The sequence below is a fragment of the Calliopsis andreniformis genome, chromosome 1 (assembly GCF_051401765.1).
Source record: "Calliopsis andreniformis isolate RMS-2024a chromosome 1, iyCalAndr_principal, whole genome shotgun sequence".
Taxonomy (NCBI): domain Eukaryota; kingdom Metazoa; phylum Arthropoda; class Insecta; order Hymenoptera; family Andrenidae; genus Calliopsis; species Calliopsis andreniformis.
The window spans coordinates 6816409-6841319 of record NC_135062.1 but is presented as its reverse complement, the minus strand read 5'-3'; the positions used below and the strand labels follow the sequence as shown (position 1 = coordinate 6841319).

Sequence of the window (24911 nt, the reverse complement as noted above, 5' to 3'; positions counted from 1 at the left end):
AGGAAAATGTCCCACGTGTTTTTAATCACTCCGCATAGCAACGTCAGAGAGGGAGCCTATGATATTGCCCGTGTCAGTCTGCACTGCACGCTGTGGCGCTTATCGTCAGTATGTTGAATTTTTCACACCTAAAGATTCTCAAACTCCCTGAATTCGCAACAGGGCAGATATATTATGTAAAAGGGACCATTAGCGAAGAGAGCATAAAAGTATAAATCAAGTTGCAGTGCCTAATTGCATTTGGTTCATTCGATTCCTGAATTCTTAAATTTTGTAATAACGCAGATGGTACCTTCCGCTTTCTTTCTAACTTCTTCGCCATTTTTGTTGTTATTTATTCTCCACAGACTCGGTGGACTTCGAATTATTTATTATGATACGTGGACTGACATTGAGCAATTGGAAAAGTCGTTTCTTCGATACAATGCTCTGATACATGATACATGAGAAAATGGCATCTCGAAAATTAATTTGATAAAAATTAAGTTTTAAACCGACAAAAATTAGAGTTTTATTTAATAAAGAATGAAATGGCTTTAATTTTCTTTGTGTATGCATTATTTCACTGTTCTCAAATATTTTCTGGATAGACTGTAGATAAAGCAGATGATGTCCAATCCTCGTCCATTGGTTGAGTCACATCTACTTTTGTCAATAATAATAAATCAACAGCAGTACTGTTTAACTTATCCGTAATCTCTATATCCTTATCAATATCAGATCTCGATATTTTAATATGTAATTTTGGATTTTCTCCTTTAATCATCTGTGTGCAAATAAAAAATATGTATATTAAGTTGACGATTTCAATTCCAAATAATGTACTAGAGGGTGAATCAAAAGTAATAGGGAACGATGAATGCATGAAAAGTAAAAAATCAAAAGACGTTTCTATTAATATTTGTCTTATATTATAAATGCAAAACACATAATATGAGAATATTTTAATCAAGAAATTTTATAATTCATAATTGTGAATATTTTTCAGTTAACTATTTATTCTGTACATTTTCCTTAACAGCAATTTAGATTATTTACTTTAATTATTTTGCAATTTACTACTGCAGTCTACTATAACTCAAACTACCTATTCAAGTTGCTAAACAGTGTTGTCTAGACATACTGAAAATTAATTTGTTAACAATTTTCTGTTATTCCTTTCATCCATGCTCTATACTTGTCGAATGATCCACTAAAATTACATAGACGTGTTGATAGGTAATGGTACTATGAACAGTACGATGATTCGTGATAGGAATATTTTATTCATGAAATCCTCGTGCAAGGAATTCCTTACTCGCGTATATAACGCAATAATGCATGATATAAGCTGAATCTAAGCCAAACCTTGAAGCATTCCAAGCTAAGAAAAACAAACATGACACAGAGCAATTCAACATTCCACGGTAAAGTTGCACCTTTGAAATTCCGAGCAAATACAAGCAGCAATATGTAGAAAGCGAAATTTAGTAATTTTGAAGAAATGTGAACAATGTTACAATAATTGATATCATAAATTTTTGTTTACAGAAATTAATATTATGATTAAAGGAAAATTTGAATAAAAAAGATGTAAAAACAATAGCGTGACTCGTCAACCTAATAAAATTAAAAAAAGTGTCAAGAACATGTAAAATTATTTTTTCTGAACCATCGTCCTATTATTTTCGACACCATATATACTATATTATATTTTTTATTAATAGACACTTAACATTTCTCAAACATAGAAAGATATATTTTTTAATTAGTAATATTAGAACTTCACTGACAACGATTATACTCAACTTAAGCAAAAACTAAATTTATCTAACCTTGGTGATCGCTGCGATTTACTTGAACTGTGTTTTACATACGACGTTGTTAATGATATTATTTCTTGCCTTTCATTGCATGAATTATTTAATTTCTCATCTCTTAAACAAAAATTCCTAACACGCAATATGGTGATAATAATTGCCTAAATAAGATCTTTAAAAGTGTTAATAGGCATTGTAAATTAGTCGACTTTTTTCTATTCTGGCAAATTTCATGCCTCATATACACCGTTTGTTAAATTCCTACATATAACATTTCATTATATTTCAAAGGGTTTTCTTACCTGCTCATACTAAACAAATAAACAAACAAACAAACAATGATATGTATTTGAAAATACATATCTTTACAACAATATTTAATGGAAAAAGAGTTACTTTCACGCCGAATAATTGTTTTGTAAGAAACTTAAAGTTCACGTGAAGTCAGAGTTTGAAATTGGAAAGTTAGTACAGTGACATGAAACACGTTTAAAAGGTGCTGTCTAGAGTCTAAATATAAGTTTCCTACTAGTCTCTCTATTGCTTTAGAGCTAACAGAAAGTTAATCATTAAATACCAATCACAGTGCTAGCCAGACAAGTAAACAACATTTTATCTTTTAACACTTACTTTTATCTGTACTTTTTTACTATTAACATTAACTACTTTTGACTCGTTGTCTTCGGAATCTTCAATATAATCAGTTTCTGTAGCGAATCCTCTAGTGATCAAATCTCTTTCATAATTCCTCTTCCTGTGATAGTCATTATGACTGTATTTATATTCTCCTTTGGGTAACTGGATCACTATGGTATAAGGTTTATTTTCAACGTGGCTTTCAAAGTCCTCGCTAACAGGGTGGTACCTAGTATCAACGAAAACTTGTATTTCTTAAAATCCTATAAATTTAATTCCATGCGCAATTTCAAAAGAAATTAAAACAGTGGTATTGATGAGCTACATTACGCATTCAAAATCAATATTTTTCGTTTAGTGTTGCTATCGAGATTTCCTCTTCGTCGTAAAGTTTAGTAGCCATTTCCTACCTGTAATATCCTGGCCCGCGAGAATAATAGTCCTCCGGCGGTATCCTCTTCGAATGGTAGAACTTCGATGATCTGTGGCCTTTATGCCATCGGGGTGGACGCCATGGCCTGCGTTGATAGTACTTGTATGGTCTAATCAGTTTGTAAGTTTCTCCCGTTTCAATAGCCTCCAGTAGCAAGGCGATAAGTATGACTAGAAAACAATGCTGGTGAAGCGATAAGTTATTGACTCCACTCAGGAGTATACAAATATAAAGTATACAAATATAAAGTATACAAATAGAAATATACTTTCAGAATACCTAATTGTTGAGTAACAATATTTCAATTTCAGAATAACTTTTTAGTAACAATATTTTAATTTCAAGGAGCATCTCTTCTTTTAATCACATTAGATCATCTTTTATTGTATAATGAGTAATACGTGTGTATTATATTTAGCGATATGTATTATCTTGAAATATTTATTTTATTAAACATATTTATATATATTCTAAAATAAATTTTCAAATATTTTTAACTTTCACGTATTTTTATTTATTGTTCCAGATCGTTAACTTAATTTTCAAACTACCTATAATATGACAGTAAAAGATGTCACAGAATCTTAGAAAAAGAGATGTCTTAGAAAAAGAATTCGAAGTCACTATTGTCCTTTATTCTATTTCCACTTTTATATTTCGTCTTGCCTTTGTCGTTTGTCTTCATTTTGACAAGCGCACAAGAAATTCAGACGTTCTTTCGTGTAGTATTGACCGTACTTGAGAATGAAACATCACAATGGAATATAAAAGTTCGATAAAATTTTCGACAATCGACACTGTAAAATTATTGTCATGACTGAAGTTATTTTTAGCAGATTAAATGCACCATAAGTACATTTAATTCCACAACTGTCACACGTGAGAATATACGAGAGAATACATTACAGAATGTTTAATCATAATCGATAGAGTACATAAGGGTATTTCAAACCCCATTAACCTTCCAACTAAAGAAACTTTCTATAAGTCTACTTGTTCACTGAAATTTTATCCTTTATATTATTAATACAATAACGAAACAAGTGATATATTTATTGCAGGTATAGTTAGGAACGTATCGACAAAATCTTTCATGTCAATATTTTAATTTCATAATTCTGACATATATATTTTTATACAAAGTGTTCGATGACATTAGATAATGATTCTACGTGCCAAAATAGAACGAAAATCAAGAATGACGAAATTGCGTTTGAGGCTTCGATTCAGAGTCAGTAATTTATTGTATAATTAAGAACAGAAACTTCTATGTATGCGAAAGATGTCTGACTTGGAGACTTGTTCTACTGTTAGCATATATTAGTCAAATCAGTAGAATAAATTACGAATCAGACACATTTTATCCACTTTTATAATAATTAATAACTTGGAAACGGAATTTTCTTTTTAGTATATAGAATCAACTCTAACAATTTCTGACATTCGTCATCGAACACCCTGTATACTTATTTCAAAATGACTATTACATCTGTCGTTGTTTACGATGTGTAAAATCACGAATTTTCGTCTTCTAACTTGAGACAAAAATCGTTGATTTTTAATATTGTCTATCGATTTTCTAATATTCTACTAACGATAATAAAAATAAAATCTCCATTGCGAACTATTATTAATGATACATAAATGCTAGACACATACCAAATTTATGAATATACGATTAGTATTCAAGCACAAAATCCAGCCATTTAACTAGCATAAAATCTAATCTAAATTAATTGTATTAATAATAAATAAGTAAAAATATCTTAGTTTAGAAATTTCGTGCACTGAGAAAATTTACTTTTAATAAAGAGAAAAAATATTATCTAAATTTTCTTTCGAAGAAAAATATTATTCTAACTTAACATAAACAAAGTGATCTTAAGATGCACATAGAATATACATTCCTAGATAGCACACGACGTCTATTTTATGTCTATTTTATGCCTGAACGTCTTATAGCCCTAATTTGGACGTTTTTAAGACAGACTGATTTGTAACTTCAAACATTTCAGGAACGTCTTTTGGATAGTTTTAGAACTCTACTGAGTATTTTTAAGACGTTTTTAAGACGTCTCTATGGTTTATGGATTGCGATAAATAATTTTACACTTACCTGTAAAAAAATATTCATAGTGAGAATTATAAGAAATCACACCCCCTTGCACTTTATTATATTTTTTATAATACTGTTTGGAAATGGAATTATTATAATTGGTGATCTCCACTTACACTTCGCTACAATTACAACTCAGTCACGTAATTACGAAAGAAATAAAACGAAAATAACGATATTTAACGCATTTCTGCGCAGGATGTCTAATGTCATTAATTATTCCCTGCGTAGTGTCCACATGAGTTCACAGTCACCGCATGATTCGAAAGTCTGGATCTCGTATACTCTCTTTTATATTTTCCCCACTTTTCTAGTCAGCAGCGTATTCTCCAAGCGCGAGAGTTTTACTATTATGTATTTCAACTTTCCTTCTCTTCCTGCTCCATTTCTTTCTTCACCTTCGCCAGACGATCTCAATTACGTTTCACAGCTCGTTTTTATCTGTACTAAATCTCGAAATGGTACTGCGTAAATAATTCTTTGCTCCTGCTAACGAAATAATTCCTAGAAACTATTTTTATTTCATATGCACGTTTTCATTCGCCTCCTTGCGGGTAGCTTGACCAGTCGCTATTAATGAGAGAAAAATTTTAATGGAAGAGTTGCGGGTATTCCTGGCCAGGTAAAATATTAGTATTGTACAGTAACATCGTTTCTTAGAGAATTATTGGTAGGTACACTAGTATTTTCGAATTGACACACATTTATGAAAGAATGTATAACAATATAACACTTTTATCCCCGCAAGCCATTCATTTTTGATCAAACATACATATACGTATATAGAAGGATTCCAAACATGTGGGACATTTTTGGATGATTGTTTCTAGGCATAAAGACGCTGAAAAAAAGTCAAATGCGTAAAGACGCATAATTCTTTAGTTACATGCTATCTTATATTGCATAAACGCTGGCCCATTTCTTGCCTGCGCCATGTGCTATTTCCTTTGAGATCCTACTAGACTCAGAGGTACTTCGACCATTCAAATGTCTGGCACATAGGTCTTAAAAAAAATATCACATCGTTTGCAATATAAAATAGGATATGACTAAAAAACTAAACGTTTCCAGACATAGGTGTATATGAAGTTTTTTTATCGTATTCGTATCTGGAATCTATGTAAAAAAAATTATTTTATTAAAAGTTTTTTTAACATGAAGTCTGATAAAGAAATGTCTCATACAAATGTTTCTTTTTCTTTCCCATAGAATAAGAATCTGCGAAGAAAAAATAACGTTTCTATTTAAAACAACAAAATTGACATTCAAATAACCTTGAAAGTGCTTAACTGCTCAACAAATAAAAAGTAAATAGAACAGTTGTATTTCTGCTTTGAAATCGAAGAACTTTTGTATTTACCATTTTTTCCGGAAATGCGTTGTTTTCGAGATAGTTTTAGGTAAACTTGTCAAATGGACATTCTTTATGTATACCTGAATACTAAAACTATTGAAAATTACTACATTATACAAATTAAAAACGTAGATGACAAAATAAATCATCTAAACATTTGAGTGAAAGTGCACACTTTTTTAATCTATCAAAAAATACGAATAGGTCATTTCGATACTTCTCACAATACATACTTCTCGTACCAATCGTTGAACAGAAAATGAAAAGACGAATCCAAGACAGATACATGAACTTTCTAGTTATTTCTATAACAGAGCATTATACGCTATTGTTGTAAACTCTCCATTGTCCAGTCCATCGTATCATTACGAATTCGCTACTCGCTCTTCTATTCTATAGTCCATTGTCACGAATACCCTATTGTCAACAACTCTCCATTGTCTAAGTTTCCTAAGATTCCTCCCCAAATATTTCCGTTTGCGTCGATTCCATCACGCGCGTCCATTTCCTACTATCATTTAAACGTAATTATAAAAATATGGAACAAATAAATATTATTCTATCTCCTTCAATTCAGAACAAATATGGAAGAAGAATATAATTTCGCGTGATGAATATTTCGAACACAATTAAATCAATTATATCTATGTATAGTTTGGCGTACATCGATCGAAAGATTAAAAGCGAATTCTGGCTTACATTGGTGTATATGATTTATTGCAGTGCAAAAGGATCATGCAGCTGTTTGATAATGAGACGCCAAGTGTACATGACGAACTATAAATCATTCACAGGGATGATGTATTCTCTGACTTTACTCATCAGACACGATGCAATTTATAATTTTTCTATCAAACTTGTATCGACTGTTCTGATATCCTATTTAGTTAATCAGTCAACATGTGACAATACCTCGTGACTGCTTCTTTATATAAAGTATGTCTAAATAAAAAATTTATATTAAATACTGAATACAGGAAACGCATTTCCAATGTAAAGTGTAATTTTTAAGTAATACAGGAGGTACTGAAAAAAGTTTAATCATATTTAGCTTCATTCATTATTAGGAAAATGATATTACACGATATGAAAATGAAAAATATTTTTATGATAAAGTGTCTTTGACAAATTATGTACTAACATTTGAAAAAAATTCATTTAAAGTCATGAAGGTAAGAGAAATAATTCAGGTGATGTAGTAGACTGAAGGATCTTGTATTTTTATTACTCAATTGTATTAATTTACATTTAATTGATCGATTGTTTGAATGATATTTTTATGGTTTACAGTAATCGCTTTTTCATGAAATTTGTTTAGTGAGAAAACAGGAAATTAGAGAAATTTCCAATTTCAAATGTTCGAAATGACAAAGGGATTACTCCTATCTATACAGCTTGTAATTCATTCCAAGTTAATGGAACTAATACGCAAAGGATTAGAGAATCGTATTGTAATATATAATGTGTACACAAATTTGACACTATTATCCATAGATTACTGTCGCTTACAATTAACGTGACTTTGTAAATTTGAAACAATGGTGGACAAGGTATCCTAGAATATGAAATACCTCACCATTTAAAAGACGATTTTGAAAATTTATCACATTTATGCACTTTTAATTTGGTTGCTTTATTCATTCTTTTTATACGATTTCTAAGGTATTTTCTGTACTCTCAATTTCTCTTATCGTAAAGAAATATAAATACATACATATAAAAAAAATAAAAATAGTGACTGTATAACGTCTTTCAACAACTATTGTAACTTAATTATTAAAATAACTTCAAGAATATTCATTCAAAATATTTTGTTTGAGTTTTAAATATTGCAAAATATTTTTTAAATATTTTCTAGTTTGTGTTAATCATTAGTTACAATAATGCTTGAAGTAAGAACATTTATCTTGAGTTCGTTAAGATGAATCATATTGAGCCAGAATGAAACTTCATTTACCTCATTTACTATTTTGTTAGCGAGGAGAACAGATCCTAATATTGTGTCTGATGCCTTGAAAAAAAGGAAGAGAAGAGACTATCGTTATCAGCGGCTCCGCTTCAAATAATTAACCTAGTTAAAAGAAATTAGGTACTCCCAAAGTTCTTTAATTATAGTTTTAAAAACGAGTATTCTTTCCAATACTTTACGCCTAAGAAAATAGTAAGAATTCAAGGCAACTTAAAGACATAGTCTCTAAGCAATTACTTATTTTTAAATCCAATTTTAATTTACTAATAATTGCAGAAAATAATTTCTTTAATGAAACTTTCATGCATATTTTTCAAATGGTTATTACTGTCTAAGAAAATGTAGTACGTATTATAAATTCAACATCTTCAAGGATCTCTATTTTTTATTTATTTTTCACATTTATTCGAGGCTCTGATTTCACACAAATCATTTTGATCGAAGATTGTCCACTGACTAAAAAAACTCTGTCATTAGCAGACACATCTTCATTAATCATAAATATTTTTCAATCAGAATATCGGAAAATCCATTAGGACTCACAATTTCGGACTGGCGACAATATTTTACCTCGATGCGATTATTATTTTTGTGAATCATTTTTTATTCGCTGATGTTGCCACTCATTTGTTTGATACTGTTTACTTTAGATATTGTCAGCAAACCGTGAGGATAGTCACGAGTCAATTTTAGTTAATTTTATAATTAATTTCTAATTTTGTTTCAGAGAAAACAAGAAGCTAACAAGATCCTGTTGAATATGACAAAAGACAGTATCATATGATTCCACTATACGGTATTTATGAATAATAAATAGTATATGAAAAGAAAAAATTGTAAGAAAATACTCTCTAATAATACCAAAAAAAGTCGGATATTTTAGTCAATAGTTATTCAATAGTTAACTAAGCAAAAACATGTCAAATTAGTTTATCTTATTAAGCCTACACAGTGGTGTACCTTCATAATCCTTCAACTTGTAACAAAAAATTACAGTCATGATACAAATTATATTCTACATATAAAAACAAACATTATTATACCATCGAATTTAATAAAAACGAAGAAATCGTAAAACCTTTGACTAGATTATACTTACGTAAATACTTTTTAATTATCGTTTACCTAAAAATGAACAATTAACTAATTCATGCATAGTCGAACCTCAGTTACTGGAAAACCTCTATAAGACGAAAATTTTGTTCATTTCCTTTCGCTCCGCTACAACCACTATAAATCAAAATAAAACTTATTTTAACTTGAATTATTTACCACATATTTATTTTTGTACCATTTTTTTAAATCTATAACTGAAATTTAGAATAATCAGACTTCTACAAGCCGAAGTTTACCTGTATAAGTCAAACTTTTATCGTCGCTACTTTTATAACTTGAATTAATGGCTATGTGTCCTGATTTATTAAATAAATAAATGCTGGAAAACATAAAATAACACATGTCTTGTCTGTACCTCTCCAGCCATGCATATCCATGCAAGCTGGTCGTTTATCATAAATCGAACGCATAATTCCCAACATCGTCTTAAATTGTCGCCTTTGCATTTACGTTGAGTAAAAATCTGAGTAAAATGAATTCTAAGAGGAAATCTAAGGCATTAACACATTCTGCGTTGAAATTGGATTTTTTCTGTTTAAGTTATTGCAATCAGCAAATTATTACCTCCAGTACAAACCCTCTGTAAATCGTTTTTCGTATGTTAATCCTCTCTTACGCGAAAAATTCAGCAAGTGAAAATGTCTATAACTTAAAGACTTTACCTCTTCCACTGACATTCGAGTTATCGAGATTCGACTGTACATATTCTTCTTCTATCTAAATTAAGTCTGACACACGGAGCTAAAGAAACGTCGTAAATAAGACAAAGTTTAGTCAAACCTCTCGACTCTCTTATCACCACCTTACTATGCTTCAATCGAAGCCATCCATCCACTCATCAAACTTAAAAACTATCGAACTCGAAATAACCTCTGACCCGATTCAAGTTGCCTTGGTGCCCCATTGCTTCTATAATAGCTAAAACAGTGCAAGGCCGCACCGGATGCGGAGAAGCGTTTTCATTTCCGGTATATCTGGTCCCGCCTTCGCAATTTTACGAAGACCTGCTCTAATACCGAGAAACTGCACGGATAGTAAAAGGATCAGGGAGAACTGGAACGACGCCAGTGCCAAAAAGTTTGATGGAATGGAGAGGCAAAGATACTCGGTCGCCGTCACGTCTAAATTCGAAAACATCTAACAGTTTCTGTTCCGCGGAATGGCGGCTCGCGTGGACGCCGAGCAAACGTGCAACGTAGGCATCACCAGTCACTGAACCGTTCGCCTCGAACTCGTGCTGACTGTTCCTGTTATGCTTTGGATGAGGCTGAGCCCCATTGGGGTGGCTTTCGTGTCGTAAATTCGATATTAACACTTTTAGTGTCAACCCTCTAGCCGCAGGTATAATAAAAATACCCAGGTCAATATTTGCCTAGTTTTCATGCATCAAGAAAAAATTTGTTACTCGTCGTAAATTTCGTTATTGGTGAACGAAATGTTTTCCACGCGTCAAATTCAGAATACATCGATCAAAAGAAAGTTGTACTTTTTCCACACATTTAACAGTAAAAATGGTTAAAAATTAGAAGAATTTTAAACTACAGCAGAACTTTGATTAACTGAACTTCGAATATTCAAAATTTCTGTTATTTAGGATAGTGCATATTGGGTATAATAATAATAAGAATACAGTAGGGTATCAATTAAGGCGTAAACAGTGGAGTAATAGTAGTTTGCTAATGAAAATAAAGTTAGCTGTCAAAAGAATGCTTCAGATTTGAATCTCGTAATACTTCAAATAATCGGGGGCCTACTGTAGCTACGGATGGATCGATCAGTAGCAATTGTAGCACACTGTCTTACTACCGATAGATCGGTACATTAGCCCTAGAATGGTCAATTTAGCTTACAGCAAAATTCCTTAAAACCATGACTGCCGAGTGAAGTCTTCCGTACTCACTCCAATAAGTCAAATAAAGGATGAAGGCTAATTCGTCCTTGCTTGAATGCTTGGTTGTGATGGCTACTCAAGAGTCAATAGATATGCTCATTGTCAGTTGAAGAAATATAGGGATTCTTCCCAGACGTATCCCCAAGGCTTCCGGGTTGGATCAACATGAAATGTTATGTTTCATATCACACTGGATCTCGAAGAATGGATTGAACATGGTTTATTCCCTTGAAATTCAGTCTAGAATAAAATTCCTTGCAGAATGGAAGTCAAATAAAATCTTCTGAGCCCTTCCCAATAATTCCTTTCTGGACGACGGCTAATTTCTCCCTTTTCAAACTACTACGCAGTAAGTATTAAGGTAAATGTTCCAGTAGCTAACAATGCTCCGATATCTGACCACTAACAACAATTTTATTTAATTTAAGCATAAATTCTAACGTACCTCATAAAAAAATAATTACAAAACAGAACATTCGGTTGCTCGAACGCAATCAAGTATGAGAACAAACATTTTTAGGTTATCCACTTACTGGGATATCTAATTTTTTAACTCTTTAATTTACCAGGGGGGGTCCCATCAAGACCCCACACCTCTGAAATATAAAATGTCATATTTCTAAACGTTTCGTTTGGAATAATAATGTATTAAAAACAATTAATTTGTATTCGAGACATTGAAAATACATGAGTATATCTCTCCTTTTTCTTTTCTACTATTTTTCTTCTTTTTTTTGTCTTGTAGTGCATTTTTTAATTTTGTATTACTGTATTCAAGTCATTTTAGTTTATATTCTTTTGTTGGAATATAAAAATGACAAAAAAGACAAAAGAAAAATAAATCTCGTAAAACTAAATTAACAAATGACATTAAGTTGTAATTAAGATTACAATTTTCTTGGTACTTGTGCCACAACCAGTAGGATTAATGTTAAAATAAGGAAACAATGGAAATAATCATAAACAGATGAAATTTTATTGAGGTCTCTTAGAACCCTTCTTGATGAAAAACGATAATAATCATACCTTGGTATAGGTATAGCGTCAAACATCTAGGTATTAGGCCATTTATCTTACCCAATAAGAGAATATGACAGAATCGTCTGTCCCTAAAACCTTCAAATCAGAGCAACATTCAATATTACTCTTTGGAACGAAACGAACGCAAAGTTGGTACGAGGAAAAGCGACGAAATTACAGCAGAGAGGTGAAGAAGGACGGATGGATCGAGAAACGAGAAACAATTAAAGAAGCAACGGAAAGTTGCTTGCGACTGATGACACTTTTCGTGGACGCTCGGTCCAACGTCGTGCCGTTCGTTGCGCCACATTAAGAGAAAATGGGTCAGTTTATCCTGCAAGTCCTAATTTGAACGTCGCGCTGAAGACACGGAACGGAGCTGCGGACGACGTGGAAAGTGAGCAAGAGGAGACAGCACTTTCCTCATGGAGAGACCAGTAAATGAGGACGGCCGTAAAAAAGGTTTTGAAATGCTTGTGGAACTGAACGACCATCCATTGGGATGTGTGGGAATGTACATATATAGCTGCTAACATCTGTGTTTGGTATTTTAAGGTCTTTGTTACTGAGGGCATAGAACGTGGTTTATAGCAGAGGGACACCACATAAAGATTTCTTGTAGATCTCTTATCAAAAACATGTGACATTTAACGTTGTGATATATCTATACTTATAGAGTCTTCCTAAGCGCGTGTAAAATATGCAATTACTGAATTTAGAACAAAACTGTGACAAAGAATGTAAACGTATTTGCATAATTTTGGGAAAAATTTGGAGAAAATTACGACTAGTTTGAAGATAAACTTGATATACCTCAAAATAATTTATAGTTGTTGATCCCTTAATAAGACATTTCATCGTAATTTTTACTTTACACGCAACTATGGTATTAACACATTAACGATTATATGGTGTTAGTTAAAAGAAAGTTCAAATGCTAAATGGTAGCTAGAATACCATAATGTGACCAAAGGAAACCATAATTCGCATTATTTACCATATGGAGTCAGGAAATTTTCCAAGATACACCAATGATATTAATATCATAAATAAAATTTAAAATTAAAAATAATTTATAAACATATGTGTCGAACGATATCAATGTGAAACTTTTTTATATTATTGTTTAGGTACTGTCATTGACCATTGTAACTTATGATTGAAAGCTTTTAATTAAATAATTAAAATTGATTTCATAAATATTAAAACATTATTATTACATGTTTTTGCCGCTGGAATTGTTTACTATGAATTGAATAAATAAATCATCACTTCAATCACAGATTTACTTATGTAAATAGCAATATGCTACTAATATTATTTTAAGACAACATAAATGCAAATATCAAATTTTATTAAAAGTAGAACATATGTATATTCGAAACATTTTTTTATTAGTTTTGTGTATTAGATATCCTACTGCAACATTTTATACAAATTGCAAAATATCTGTATGTAGTTGGAGATTTTTGACGTAGTTTAAGACAGTTGCATTTTCTTGCATTTCTATAAATAGAATTTAACATACGTCTTAATTTGTAGAGTGTAATAATATTTTGAAAATAATTCTCATTATGAAATTTGATGAATCAAAAATTAATCAAATAAAAGTAGATAAATAAAAGATTAAACTAAAATTTTACTATTTGTTTGGTACATATTTTATTCGACCTCGTAAAAGGTTTCAAGAGAAAACTACAATACCCAGTCGGCTCGTTATTCACGAAATACATACATTACATACATATGTGTACATCCATGTAAAATATAACAGGTAATGTATGCGTTTAAATATATAATCAAACTGGACACGTAACATTAGTCAACTAGATTTGAAAATATTATAAATCAAATATTGGTAAATACGGTTCATCTCGATTCTTCTGCAAGGTCACTTTCCATTGAATCACTTTCCTGCAGCATCACAACAATACTTAATTGAATTTACATTAAGCTCATTAAATCAAATTAAGTAGTTTACAATTCTAACTCACATTCAATATTACAATGTTAATACTAAAAAACTATCTCTCTACACATTAAATTAGAAAAATAACAAAAACTTATTATGTACTCCATTAAAATCTAATAAATTTTCTTTCAAACTTAAACGATTTAAATTACTTGAAGTATTCTCGAACAAACATGTTTCTAAGAAGTAAGCTTTTCCTACTATTTACACTAGCTTACAATTTTATAATAATCCTTTTAATGCAGAGAAGTAAAATTCTAGCACATATATTGTGCAGAAATAAATAAATTATTAACGAAGACATCCATTCTAAATGAACGTCAGAAAGAGTTTTAATCTGAATTCTGCTTCATCTGATTTATTTAACTAAATAAATCGTATAACAGTTTGGAAAAATACCAATGCCAGTTAAATATGAAGATAATTCCTGTTTATTGCAACATATTTTACTCGTTCAACAGTTAAGCTAATACTTTCAGTACACGAGTGAAATTCAATTTATCAATATAATTATTATCGATCGTTCAATTTCACGTGTTACAGCAACTGCCATTGACGCCAGCTGACGTCCGTTTTTGTTCAGTTTCCTGGTTACATTGTCATTAAAATTCTATTAGCAATCGGTAACGCAATCGACAGGAGTTATTGTCGGAAATGTTTCGAAATTTATCCCTTAATCGAAACAGACGTGATCTAACAGTAAAAACGTTTAGTAAAGCTACTGAAGATTGAGTTAAAAAAGTTATAGAAACGTAGAAAACTGATGAAGTAATAACGATACATATTGTCTAATATTGATTATAAAAAGCAGTATAAATAGGTATAAACAATTATACTATTAAAGTTTGGGGGGAAGCTTGTTATCGATCTACGTTCTGATGCCTTCCAGATTACTGGAAATATCGAATATAGCTTATTTCTCATATAAATGCTATATTGTAGTGGTTATTTACAGTCTGGATAAGATTGGTGTCCTTCAATTAAAGGAATAAGTTACACCCATTAGTGTGGAAAACTAATAATTAAATAAATATTGCTTAACTTCAGATTTATGTTAAAAAGAAATATTCATAGAATCAGTGAAAGTGGAAATAAGTTAAAAAACACAGCACCAAAAGATCAAGCTTAATTTCCTGCTTTAATATTATAATAAGGAAAGAATTTGCCTGATATAATATTAACATATAATATATTCAATATAATTACCAAAAAAATGTAATTTTTTGATATGTGGTATGTAAATTACTAAAAAAGTGAAAACAAAGAATTGATTCATGATCAACTGTAATAGATCATTTCTTTTGATTATTCTCTTGTTTCACTTAATAACGCGTTGTATATTTCGAATTTCTTATGTGAAATTCAAAATGTGTCGTGTCTTACAAATAGATTCGTAAATGTTGAATTCTTGGATAATGTAAAAATGAAAACCATAATAGTCACATAGTAAGAAAAAGACACACAAATATAAAATATAGGATCACAAAAACGTTTGACTAACAAAAATACAATAGATTAATATACACGCTCATGTACATTTCCAGAAAGTATAACTGTAGTGCCTACGATTCAAAATCGTTCACTTCGTATATTGTTTACCTTCTGGAAGGAACAATTGTCCTAATTTGAAATTGCCTAGCTCATAATTGCCTGAATTTTTTAATAGATTCTTTTTTAATAGATTCTGAATTTAGAACGCGACTACTGGACAAACATTTCTTAACGCATTGGAAACATTCTGTATTGAATCTTGATAGCTTATTGTAACGTGACTGAGAACGCATTGGTGATTGATTCAAAGTTTAAGTGTGGTAGTCAATAATACACTTTCGAATTTTTTGTACATACTATCAATTCATTATCTTTAATCAATTATGTATCATTAATTGGAAATCATTTGAAATTATTTGGGAACATGTACCTAATATTCATTAAAATTACTAGATAAATTGTCACGTGACTGATATTTCATTTACATCATTCAGCGCGTTCACGATGTCATTTTATTCCACTTTCAAATTCCAGTTGGTGCTAGAAAATTAATTCTATTAATTTAACCAAATGAAATTTTTTTCAATTTAGATACATTAGCAACCCTAATACTATTTGAAACAGATGTCTTATTGTCCATATTTTTAAAAAATTCGTAATTTTAATAATACAAAGAATAAGCACAAAAATTTCGACCCATAGGTACCTACTCTAGAAATTCTTCAAATAAAAATTATAGCAAACATAAGAAGAACAAGGTAACATTCACTGAGAGCAACAAATAATTTGAACGTGGACCAGAAAATAGGTTAAATTACTATTTTATATATACATATTGTATGCAATTTAAATTACATAAGAATTGAAGAGTATCAGTCTAGAATTATGAACTTATTGTTAGAATCATAAGTGTAGAAAAACTAAATTTGACTAGTGGAACAGAATAACGATTTCACCTTAAAATGTGTCTGATTCACTGTATAAAATATCTTTCAAAAATGAATTAGTAGTACGAATAAATAGGTAGAAAACTGAATATATAATAATTTTACCTCGTCATTTCTGTAGATTACTATGACTCACAGTTGCTACTAAATGATTGGCGAACTGTGTTTTCAACACTTACTCTGTTGACTATTTTGTATAAGTAACTCTGTATGATAGTTCCCAGTAATGGATAAAAAAGACGATAATCAAAGAGAGTATCTTGTACCTACTAGTAACGTTAGAAATTGCTGAAATAATCAAGGCACGCATAATTATCAAATTCGGAGATCCTAACAATTAGATGGAAGAACTTATTGTTAGACTATTCTATTGAATCAGCCTTTTTGTATAGGAGTTAACATTTCATTAAAATATAGTCGACAAATTGTCATAGCTACAACAGCATTTACACGTGAATTAAAACCAAATTTGTATTAAATATTAAAAGTTAAAATCATCGCTATAATGCAGGAAGAAATTTTGAAATAAATAATCGACAAAATACTACATTTATAAACAAATTTCTCCTATTTGTACTTATAATAGGAATTATGTAACTGGTTTTATAAATTATCTATAAATTATGAAGGATATAAATATGGAATTCATCTATAAAAAGAGACTCGTAATGGGGCTAATGATAAATCTCAAAGTCGTTCCCGATTCACTCTTCACAGTTTTAGGATTGATGCTTGAACTGACATCTACATTTTGATTGAAACATCTCTCCTTCTCTGTCTCCATTGAATGATACTTATTTCAGTCATTGGAAGAATAAAAATGTTCAACAGCCTCTAAAATTGGAAATTCAAACTTTTCCTGTTAATCAGTCAGTCTAATTTATATAATTAAATACTCATGTTACTCCCATTTATTCTTACATGCAGAAAATTAATAATGAATTATTTTATAGAGCTTAGACTCCTAATTCTCAAATTGAACAAAAAGTATGAATAGAATTGATTAAAACTAAGAACAATTCGTTTGGGTCAGAATAAAAAGGCGGAAGAGGGTTTGAAAAGTTATAAAAGGGGAAGTTTGGAGGTTAAAGACCTAGAACCTAGATTATCAATGATTTTTCAATACTACCGAAACGTGTGGAATGATATCGCGAAATAAATACATTGACATTAAAAATAGAAACAACTTGGAAACACGATCGAACACATGTACTATGGAATTCATTCTATTCCTCCTTGGCAGTCCTAAAAAACGATGTCTAGTCGATAGGATTGATTTTTTAGTAGCAATCTTCGAGATTAAGTACTACGCGTTCGCCTCTTGAGGCTCAGTGCAATCGGTGGGTTTCACTTCGAGCCACCAGTCATTAGGGTAATGATACTTCTGTAACTCGATACCCTCCCTTGGCACAGGCATTAGGCGACCACCAAACTGTTTCGCTGGTAAAGGAGGAATTACGAGTTGTGGTGGAAAGCATTGCAAACTAGGGGAAAACTCGCAGTCTGGAGGCAGCACCCTTCTTGTCCAACCGACTCTTCTCACCATTTGTGTCTGTAAAAAAAAAGGAGAAATAAATTTTAAACATGTGCAAATAACCTTTAAAAATATACAAAATGACATTGAAATAAATAATCCCATTTTAGTAGCGTACTCTACTCATAGAATAAACAGGTACCTACATGTTCTTTAGAAAGATATCACAGATTCTTATTTTCATTTGACAATTTGGTTACTATCCACGTAGACGTTAATATTCAAATAATAAATAATAAATAATAATAACTTTAATTCTCTTTCATTAATCCGTTTTACATAATACACAAAATTATGAAAAGTCACTTGTCTAAGCTATTTAGAAATTTCAAATTCTATTTTTCATTATATGTAGAATATTTGAGACAAGAAATTATATCCTTATACATATTAGACATTTAATGATCCCACGTACTCTATTCTCATCTTTTATGGAACACTATTTGAACAGTTACAACATGATAAACCCACAAAACGTTAATAAAAGAAAGTTTGCCATTTCACCGCCAAAAGCCATGCCAAGGATCATCTTTCTGTTGTCCTAGTTACGCGGTACCTACAGAAAATACACGTCGTAAATCGTGTGAGGTATTCGCGATTTTTCGCAGATTTATATTATAATGAAAAATGCTGCTGCGTTAAAGTGAGTAACGATAGAGGTATGAAGCTGGAGTTTATAACTCCAGACGCAACAATAAAGTGAAGACATTCTCTGCCAAGCCAACAGTAACTATAAATTTCATTATGAAGTAAAGAATACATTAATACAAAGAGGAAATTTCTGCGCATTCTTAGTCTAGCATAACAGTTATATCATAATATTTGAAGAACTATACAGTGTTTGATTAGAGGTGGGAGCAGAATTAACTGATTCTGAAATTAAAACAAAAAGCAAAAATAACGAAATTATGTTTAAGACTTTGTTTCTGAATAATTAATTATTAAACGTACACCTAAAATGCGCGTGAAAAATGTCCGACTTGACTTATTTTACTGCTGCATCACTGTGTCTGACTTGACTTATTCTACTGCTACTATCACTGTGTCTGACTAGTGCACGCCGTCAGTAGAATATGCCCCGAATCAAAACATTTCGGACGAACCTTAGCACTTTAGCCATTTGTGAAATGATTAATAACTCTGAAATGAAGCCACTAACACAATTTTGTTATTCTTGATTTTTTTACTACTTTAGCATGTAGAATCATCTTACAAAATTTCTAACGCTTGTTATTGAACCCCTTGTACTATTGTATCAAATACCGCTTTAAATAAAGATACAGATCACGAGTATTTCTGATTGACGAAATGTGACTCTTTCTGTAACGAGATTTGGTCACCACTGATTTATGCTTTCTAGTTATATATTTATAGTTATATAGTTATATATTTTAGACCAACAATTCATTTCAATCTATGTAACTTTTATTGTATTATTACCAATTTAAAATAATTTAAAGTTATGTTTAATTATACTCAAGAGGGTTTCAGCTAAACTGACAACTTTCATTAACAACCTCATCCATAATACATCACAATGACACCTGATCATTTAGTTCATTGAAAACTTTATAACAGGAAACATTCTGCCGAAATCAATTCATGCTCATGATAACCCACTTTGATCTTATCAAATACATAAATAACTACACGCCAAGAAAACTTTCTCGCTTTCAATAATTTGAACGAAGAAATACTTTAAACTTACCACTGCGTCTTCCTCGAAGACGACTACTTCCACTTTGGGCGCCTCCTCGCCAACCTCGTGCTCCTGTATGCGATATACTCCAGCCGCGTGTAAATAGGTAGCACTGAGTCCAACTTCACGAAACGCTTTCGTGATCAAGACATCGTCGCGTAACGTGTCCACCAGACACAGTTCGACCTTGCGCGCCCAGGGCAACGCACGACCGATCCGAACTTGACCCCAAAGTCCTCCGAGGCACAAGAAGTGCACGATACCCAATTTCTCCAACACCAGATGAGCCCTAGTAGAATCGGATGCAACAACTAGCTTAGTAAAACTCGTAAAAGGAAAACTAACAAGTAAAACAACAGGTGAAAGTTCAAGTCTATCAAAGAATAACAGTTCTTCGATTTATAACGAACGTATGGCCTAGTTTCGATGGCTACAATATTAACACATTTGATAGGTCTTTGAATAGTGAATCGGGAAATTAATGAAATAGATCGACGTAAATGATAGGAAGCTTTCTGATTTCATATTTATAAATTAAGGTGCTGCTTAATAATTCACTGCTTAATATTTTATGAGAATGAAATAATTATCTTATAGTGATCTTTCAAGATACCGACAATGTTTGTTAAGAGGACATTGAACACGCATAATTTAAATGAGACATCATTTGTGGAGAGATTCTAAAAAGAAACTGATTGACTAAGTTTTATTACTAAAATACAAGATGTTCGACGATACTCTGAAAGATGATTCTATATGGTAAAATACAACAAAATTACAAAAATAGACAAAATTACGTTACAGGCTTCTTTTTTGAGTTACTAGTTCTTGGGCAATGCATAAGTACATGAGTGAAATATGTCTGACTCGAGACATATTCTACTAAATTCGCTGCGTTTAACTAATGCACGCCGTCAGTAGAATAAGTCCCGAGTCAGACACATTTCAAGCGAATTTCACACGTTTTTGTAACAATTAGTAACCCAAAAACGAAGTTCTAAATGTAACGTCGTCATCTTTTGACACGTCGAATTACCTTCTAAAATTTCTGACAGTTGTTATCGAACACCCTGTATTCAAGGTGTCCCAGAAGGTAACGATTTAATATGGAATAAAATTTTTTGATATCATGTATCAAAGTACAGTCTTAGGTGCTTGAAGGATATACGAGATAAGAGGAACACTCGCAGTCTGACCATTGACTTTCTCTACTGGAAGCTAGAAACATTCCCACTCTCCTCATTTACCCTTCAATTCCGTGAAACTGTACTTTCGTACAATTAATAAAAAATGTTATATATTTTTTCAACTTATTTTTTTATGTAGAATCATCATCTTTCCGTTTGTACCATCGATTCTAAAATACCCTTGTATATTTCGTAAAAAATTAATATATAGTTTACTAAAAGTTTGCTACTAGCATTGCTGCTCGAAAACAAAGTTAAAGCATTTCTATGAAACTAATCATAATCACCATATCCTAATACATGCTCATTTTTTCGAATCTTGGCAATCTTATCAAAAACAACCATTTACTCGCAATGGAGTTCCCAGGTAAAACATAAAGAAGAACTACTTTATTCAAATTGCTCATTGTATCAGGGGAAATAAATAGAATCTAACATTCAAATCTGCACCTAGATTCGCGAATGCAAATCCATTTGCATGCAGCATTCAAGGTTAACCATGAGATACTAGAGAATACATGAGCGTGCTTTGAGGGAGGAATACCCCTTATTCAGGGTGCATTCCAGCAGCGAGACTTATTTATAGCCAGTAGATGGGACTCAACGATATGGACCTGTAGGCAAGCTCGTGCAGCTTCTCCGTGAATTCTTCTGGCACACTGCACGGTTGCCTCGGCGTCTCTTGCCGACTGAGGTTGTACCAGAACAGCACGGCCATCAGAGAGAACGCCGCGAACGCTCGTAGCGGAGTAATACGAAAACGTCTGCGGGGCCAAAAGCTCATGCTGGTAACCTTGAACACACGAAACCATCCTCATCAACCCGAGCATTTCCACGATCCTCATTAAAAGGGACTAAACGAGGCTCATGACCCACGTAGCCCCGGAATTGTAAAATGTACACACTGTTCATGCACGAACAACCCGCCAACAAAGCTCTCGACAGAATGGAGGCACTAGACAAATCCTCATTCGCAGTGTTTCACATCGTGACCACTCGTCATTGCATAATTGCAAAGAACGCCGCGAGCAGAGGTACCACGACGCCGCGTGAACGCCTCACGACGCGTGGAACCACGACACGCGACGGACACATGGTCCACGCGTTCACCAAGTCTGTCCAAAATCACGTTTCTCCCGACACCTCTTTTTTCTCACCCTGACCGCTCACCACCGTTACCGAATATTTGCAATTCCACCGTAACTACCCCCCACTCTTTGAGCGTAATGCTACGTAGAACCGGCAACATTGCAATCGATCGATTTTTCTGCCTTACCTACGCATATCTTCCTGACCCGTGGCGCCGTGTCTGAACCAAAGATAATCCGTTTTAAAGTACCGATTAACTGAATATAATAAGGCTAACTCGCTTTTGATGGTAAGAATTAGGACTAAATATGATTATATGACCAGGAGGTACTCAAATTTTACTGAATTGGGGTTAGTGGTTCACACCAGCTGACCAATTAAAGCCCGAAAGATCTATAATTATGTTCGCTTTAAATTTTATAAATACTATCTAAACACCCTCTGAACATTCCTTCTTGTTGAGTTAGAAATATCTATTCTCCTTACTGATTTGAGAATATCTAATTACTATTCCTTTTTCACTACTGAACTCTGTCCGTCAGCCTCTTCATCTGAGTAAACTAATGAGGCTTCATTGCTTTCTAACTAACCATAAATTGTCATCCTCCCTTCTATTCTGTCTTTGATGCACTTTTTCTAGTAAGGGAAGAGACCGATACCAGTCTTAAGAAGGGTGGCTGGAATCGCAACAACAACAAGGAATTGTCTTCATGTTTCACATCTTACTGCGACATATCGGTTTCAGAAATTCTTTCACTCGAATTTACTCCTCGGAAGTCCTGGGGTTTATGACATCTTTAAGGACGAGAGAAGCAAAGAACTCCAAGAAATGAACGTACCAATCATATTCTAAAATTCCGTAACTTAAAACTAGCAGATACTTTGATCTGACCAATGTAGCTCAACTATGTTCCATTACGATCTGACTGATTGTATATGTTAAAATTTTCTTAACTCGTATGCCGCGGTGAACCGAGGGAAAATTATGCTGGCGTCCCCTTGGATCCAGTCACCGTCATCCAAGGATTAAAAGACATCTGCAATTGGTAGTCCAGCTTACTACCATTCTTGTTATCTAGCAACCACTTTACTTATTTTCTGTAGAAAGATATAAAACTGCTATTCAGTAAGAGGAAGTCAAAATGTTTAAATGCCCTAGAAACGACGAAAAAATAACATAATATAACTGTACTTAAAGGTTATTCGTAAGTATTGTGTGTCAGTAAATAACAGCATTAATATTTAGTAAATAATTAAGGACAATGTATCCATGATAGGCCTACATTAACATTTGTCGTAATCAAGCAAAGTATAGGGTGTTCTAAGATTGTTGATATAAGTGAAAAGATGGCAATTTTATAAAAATATAGTTGAAAATATAGAATGCAATGTTACATTTTTAATAAAATTATGTGACTTTTGACCAAACGCCAAGGCGGAGATGCAACTTTACGCACTTGAGGGATAAGGGGAATAAGGCGAATTGTTTATTAGGAACAATACGATCAACCCCTACCAACCACAACCATCGCGAAAATGAGAAAGAGTGAGCCAGCTTAGCTCTTCATCTCACAGAAAATTACTAGGTAAGTTGTGCAATAGGTGAAACTACAAGGGAACAGATCATGCACAAATCCGTGTTTTAGAACTATGCACAGTCTAACCACTAACTCCATTTAATGTAAAATAGGCGCTACCCCTACTCCATGGTAGCTGTACAGCGAATTACTTTAATAATTAATTATTCAAAATACACCTTTAACGTGATTTTTTATCCTTGAAAAAAGTAGATTGGGTTACGAAAGTGAAATCACCTATTTTGATGTCAATCACTGTTACACGATAAAAATAGACTTTAAGTTATTTTGTTATTTACTTATATATAATTATACATAACATTTGCTTAACTAACATGACCCGATATTCTTATAACTTAAAAACTATTTTTAATAGACTTGATAAATTCTTTACTTAATAAGAGTATGAAAAGTGATATTTAAATACACAATCTTTGACAACAGATGTCAAAAATTGTAAGAGGTGATACTACTTGCTAAAACAAGACGGACTGACTTCACTGTGTCTGGTCTGACTGATACAGACTAATGCAGGCAGTAGAATAAGTTCCATATCAGACACATTTCGCATAAACTTTAGCCATTTTTGCAACAGTTAATAAATATAAAACGAATTTCCAGACACAATTTTATCATTCTTAATTTTTATTCTTTTTTGACAAATAGTTAGAACTTCTGAAACCTGTTGTAGAACACCCTGCATACAAAGTGATCGATAAGCGCCAGAAGTTTTAAGAGTTAATTGTACATACACGCCACAATAAGACAAAAGTGAAGAATGGTGAAATTGCGTTGAGATATAATTAAATTGAGACTGACAGCGCAAAATCACGTAAGTAGAATGTGCAAACAGATCAGAGATTTTATTCTACTATCGTTGCGCTTTACTTACAGTCAGACTCATCGTCAGTGGTAATAGTGCCATGCTCATCCAGACAAATTTTTTCTACTCATGAATGATGTCTTCTTATGACTGAGTCTTTTTAGGTTAATTTGAGCAACGTTTTCGTTCTTCTATTAGATTGAACATTGAAATTGTTCAGTTTACTTATTTTAATTGACTCTTAGAACAACTGCCAAT

General features: G+C 32.2%; 2 protein-coding genes across 2 annotated transcripts; both read right to left on the bottom strand.

The window, feature by feature from the left end:
• Nucleotides 1–503: 503 nt before the first annotated feature.
• On the bottom strand, nt 504–11929 carry LOC143182754 (uncharacterized). The gene is made up of 6 exons (XM_076383960.1): nt 11881–11929; nt 11274–11386; nt 10440–10795; nt 2846–3079; nt 2430–2664; nt 504–766 (listed from the first exon to the last, which is right to left on the bottom strand). The coding sequence occupies exons 1-6, from the start codon at nt 11927–11929 to the stop codon at nt 572–574; spliced, it is 1182 nt and encodes a 393-aa protein (XP_076240075.1). The 3' UTR covers nt 504–571.
• A 4743-nt stretch (nt 11930–16672) lies between these two features.
• On the bottom strand, nt 16673–22333 carry LOC143176964 (uncharacterized). The gene is made up of 4 exons (XM_076374653.1): nt 22070–22333; nt 21779–21957; nt 19987–20266; nt 16673–18296 (listed from the first exon to the last, which is right to left on the bottom strand). The coding sequence occupies exons 2-4, from the start codon at nt 21946–21948 to the stop codon at nt 18051–18053; spliced, it is 696 nt and encodes a 231-aa protein (XP_076230768.1). The 5' UTR covers nt 21949–21957; nt 22070–22333; the 3' UTR covers nt 16673–18050.
• Nucleotides 22334–24911: the final 2578 nt, after the last annotated feature.

Coding starts and splice junctions, on each gene's coding strand:
- LOC143176964 (XM_076374653.1), bottom strand. CDS start 21,948: ATGAGCTTTTGGCCCCGCAGACGTTTTCGTATTACTCCGCTACGAGCG. Junction 20,267..21,778: donor CTGCACGAGCTTGCCTACAG/GTCCATATCGTT, acceptor CGATTCTACTAG/GGCTCATCTGGTGTTGGAGA. Junction 18,297..19,986: donor TCTTCGAGGAAGACGCAGTG/GTAAGTTTAAAG, acceptor TTTTTTTTACAG/ACACAAATGGTGAGAAGAGT.
- LOC143182754 (XM_076383960.1), bottom strand. CDS start 11,929: ATGACATTTTATATTTCAGAGGTGTGGGGTCTTGATGGGACCCCCCCT. Junction 10,796..11,273: donor TGGTTTTAAGGAATTTTGCT/GTAAGCTAAATT, acceptor CATGAAAACTAG/GCAAATATTGACCTGGGTAT. Junction 2,665..2,845: donor CGCGGGCCAGGATATTACAG/GTAGGAAATGGC, acceptor CGTTGATACTAG/GTACCACCCTGTTAGCGAGG.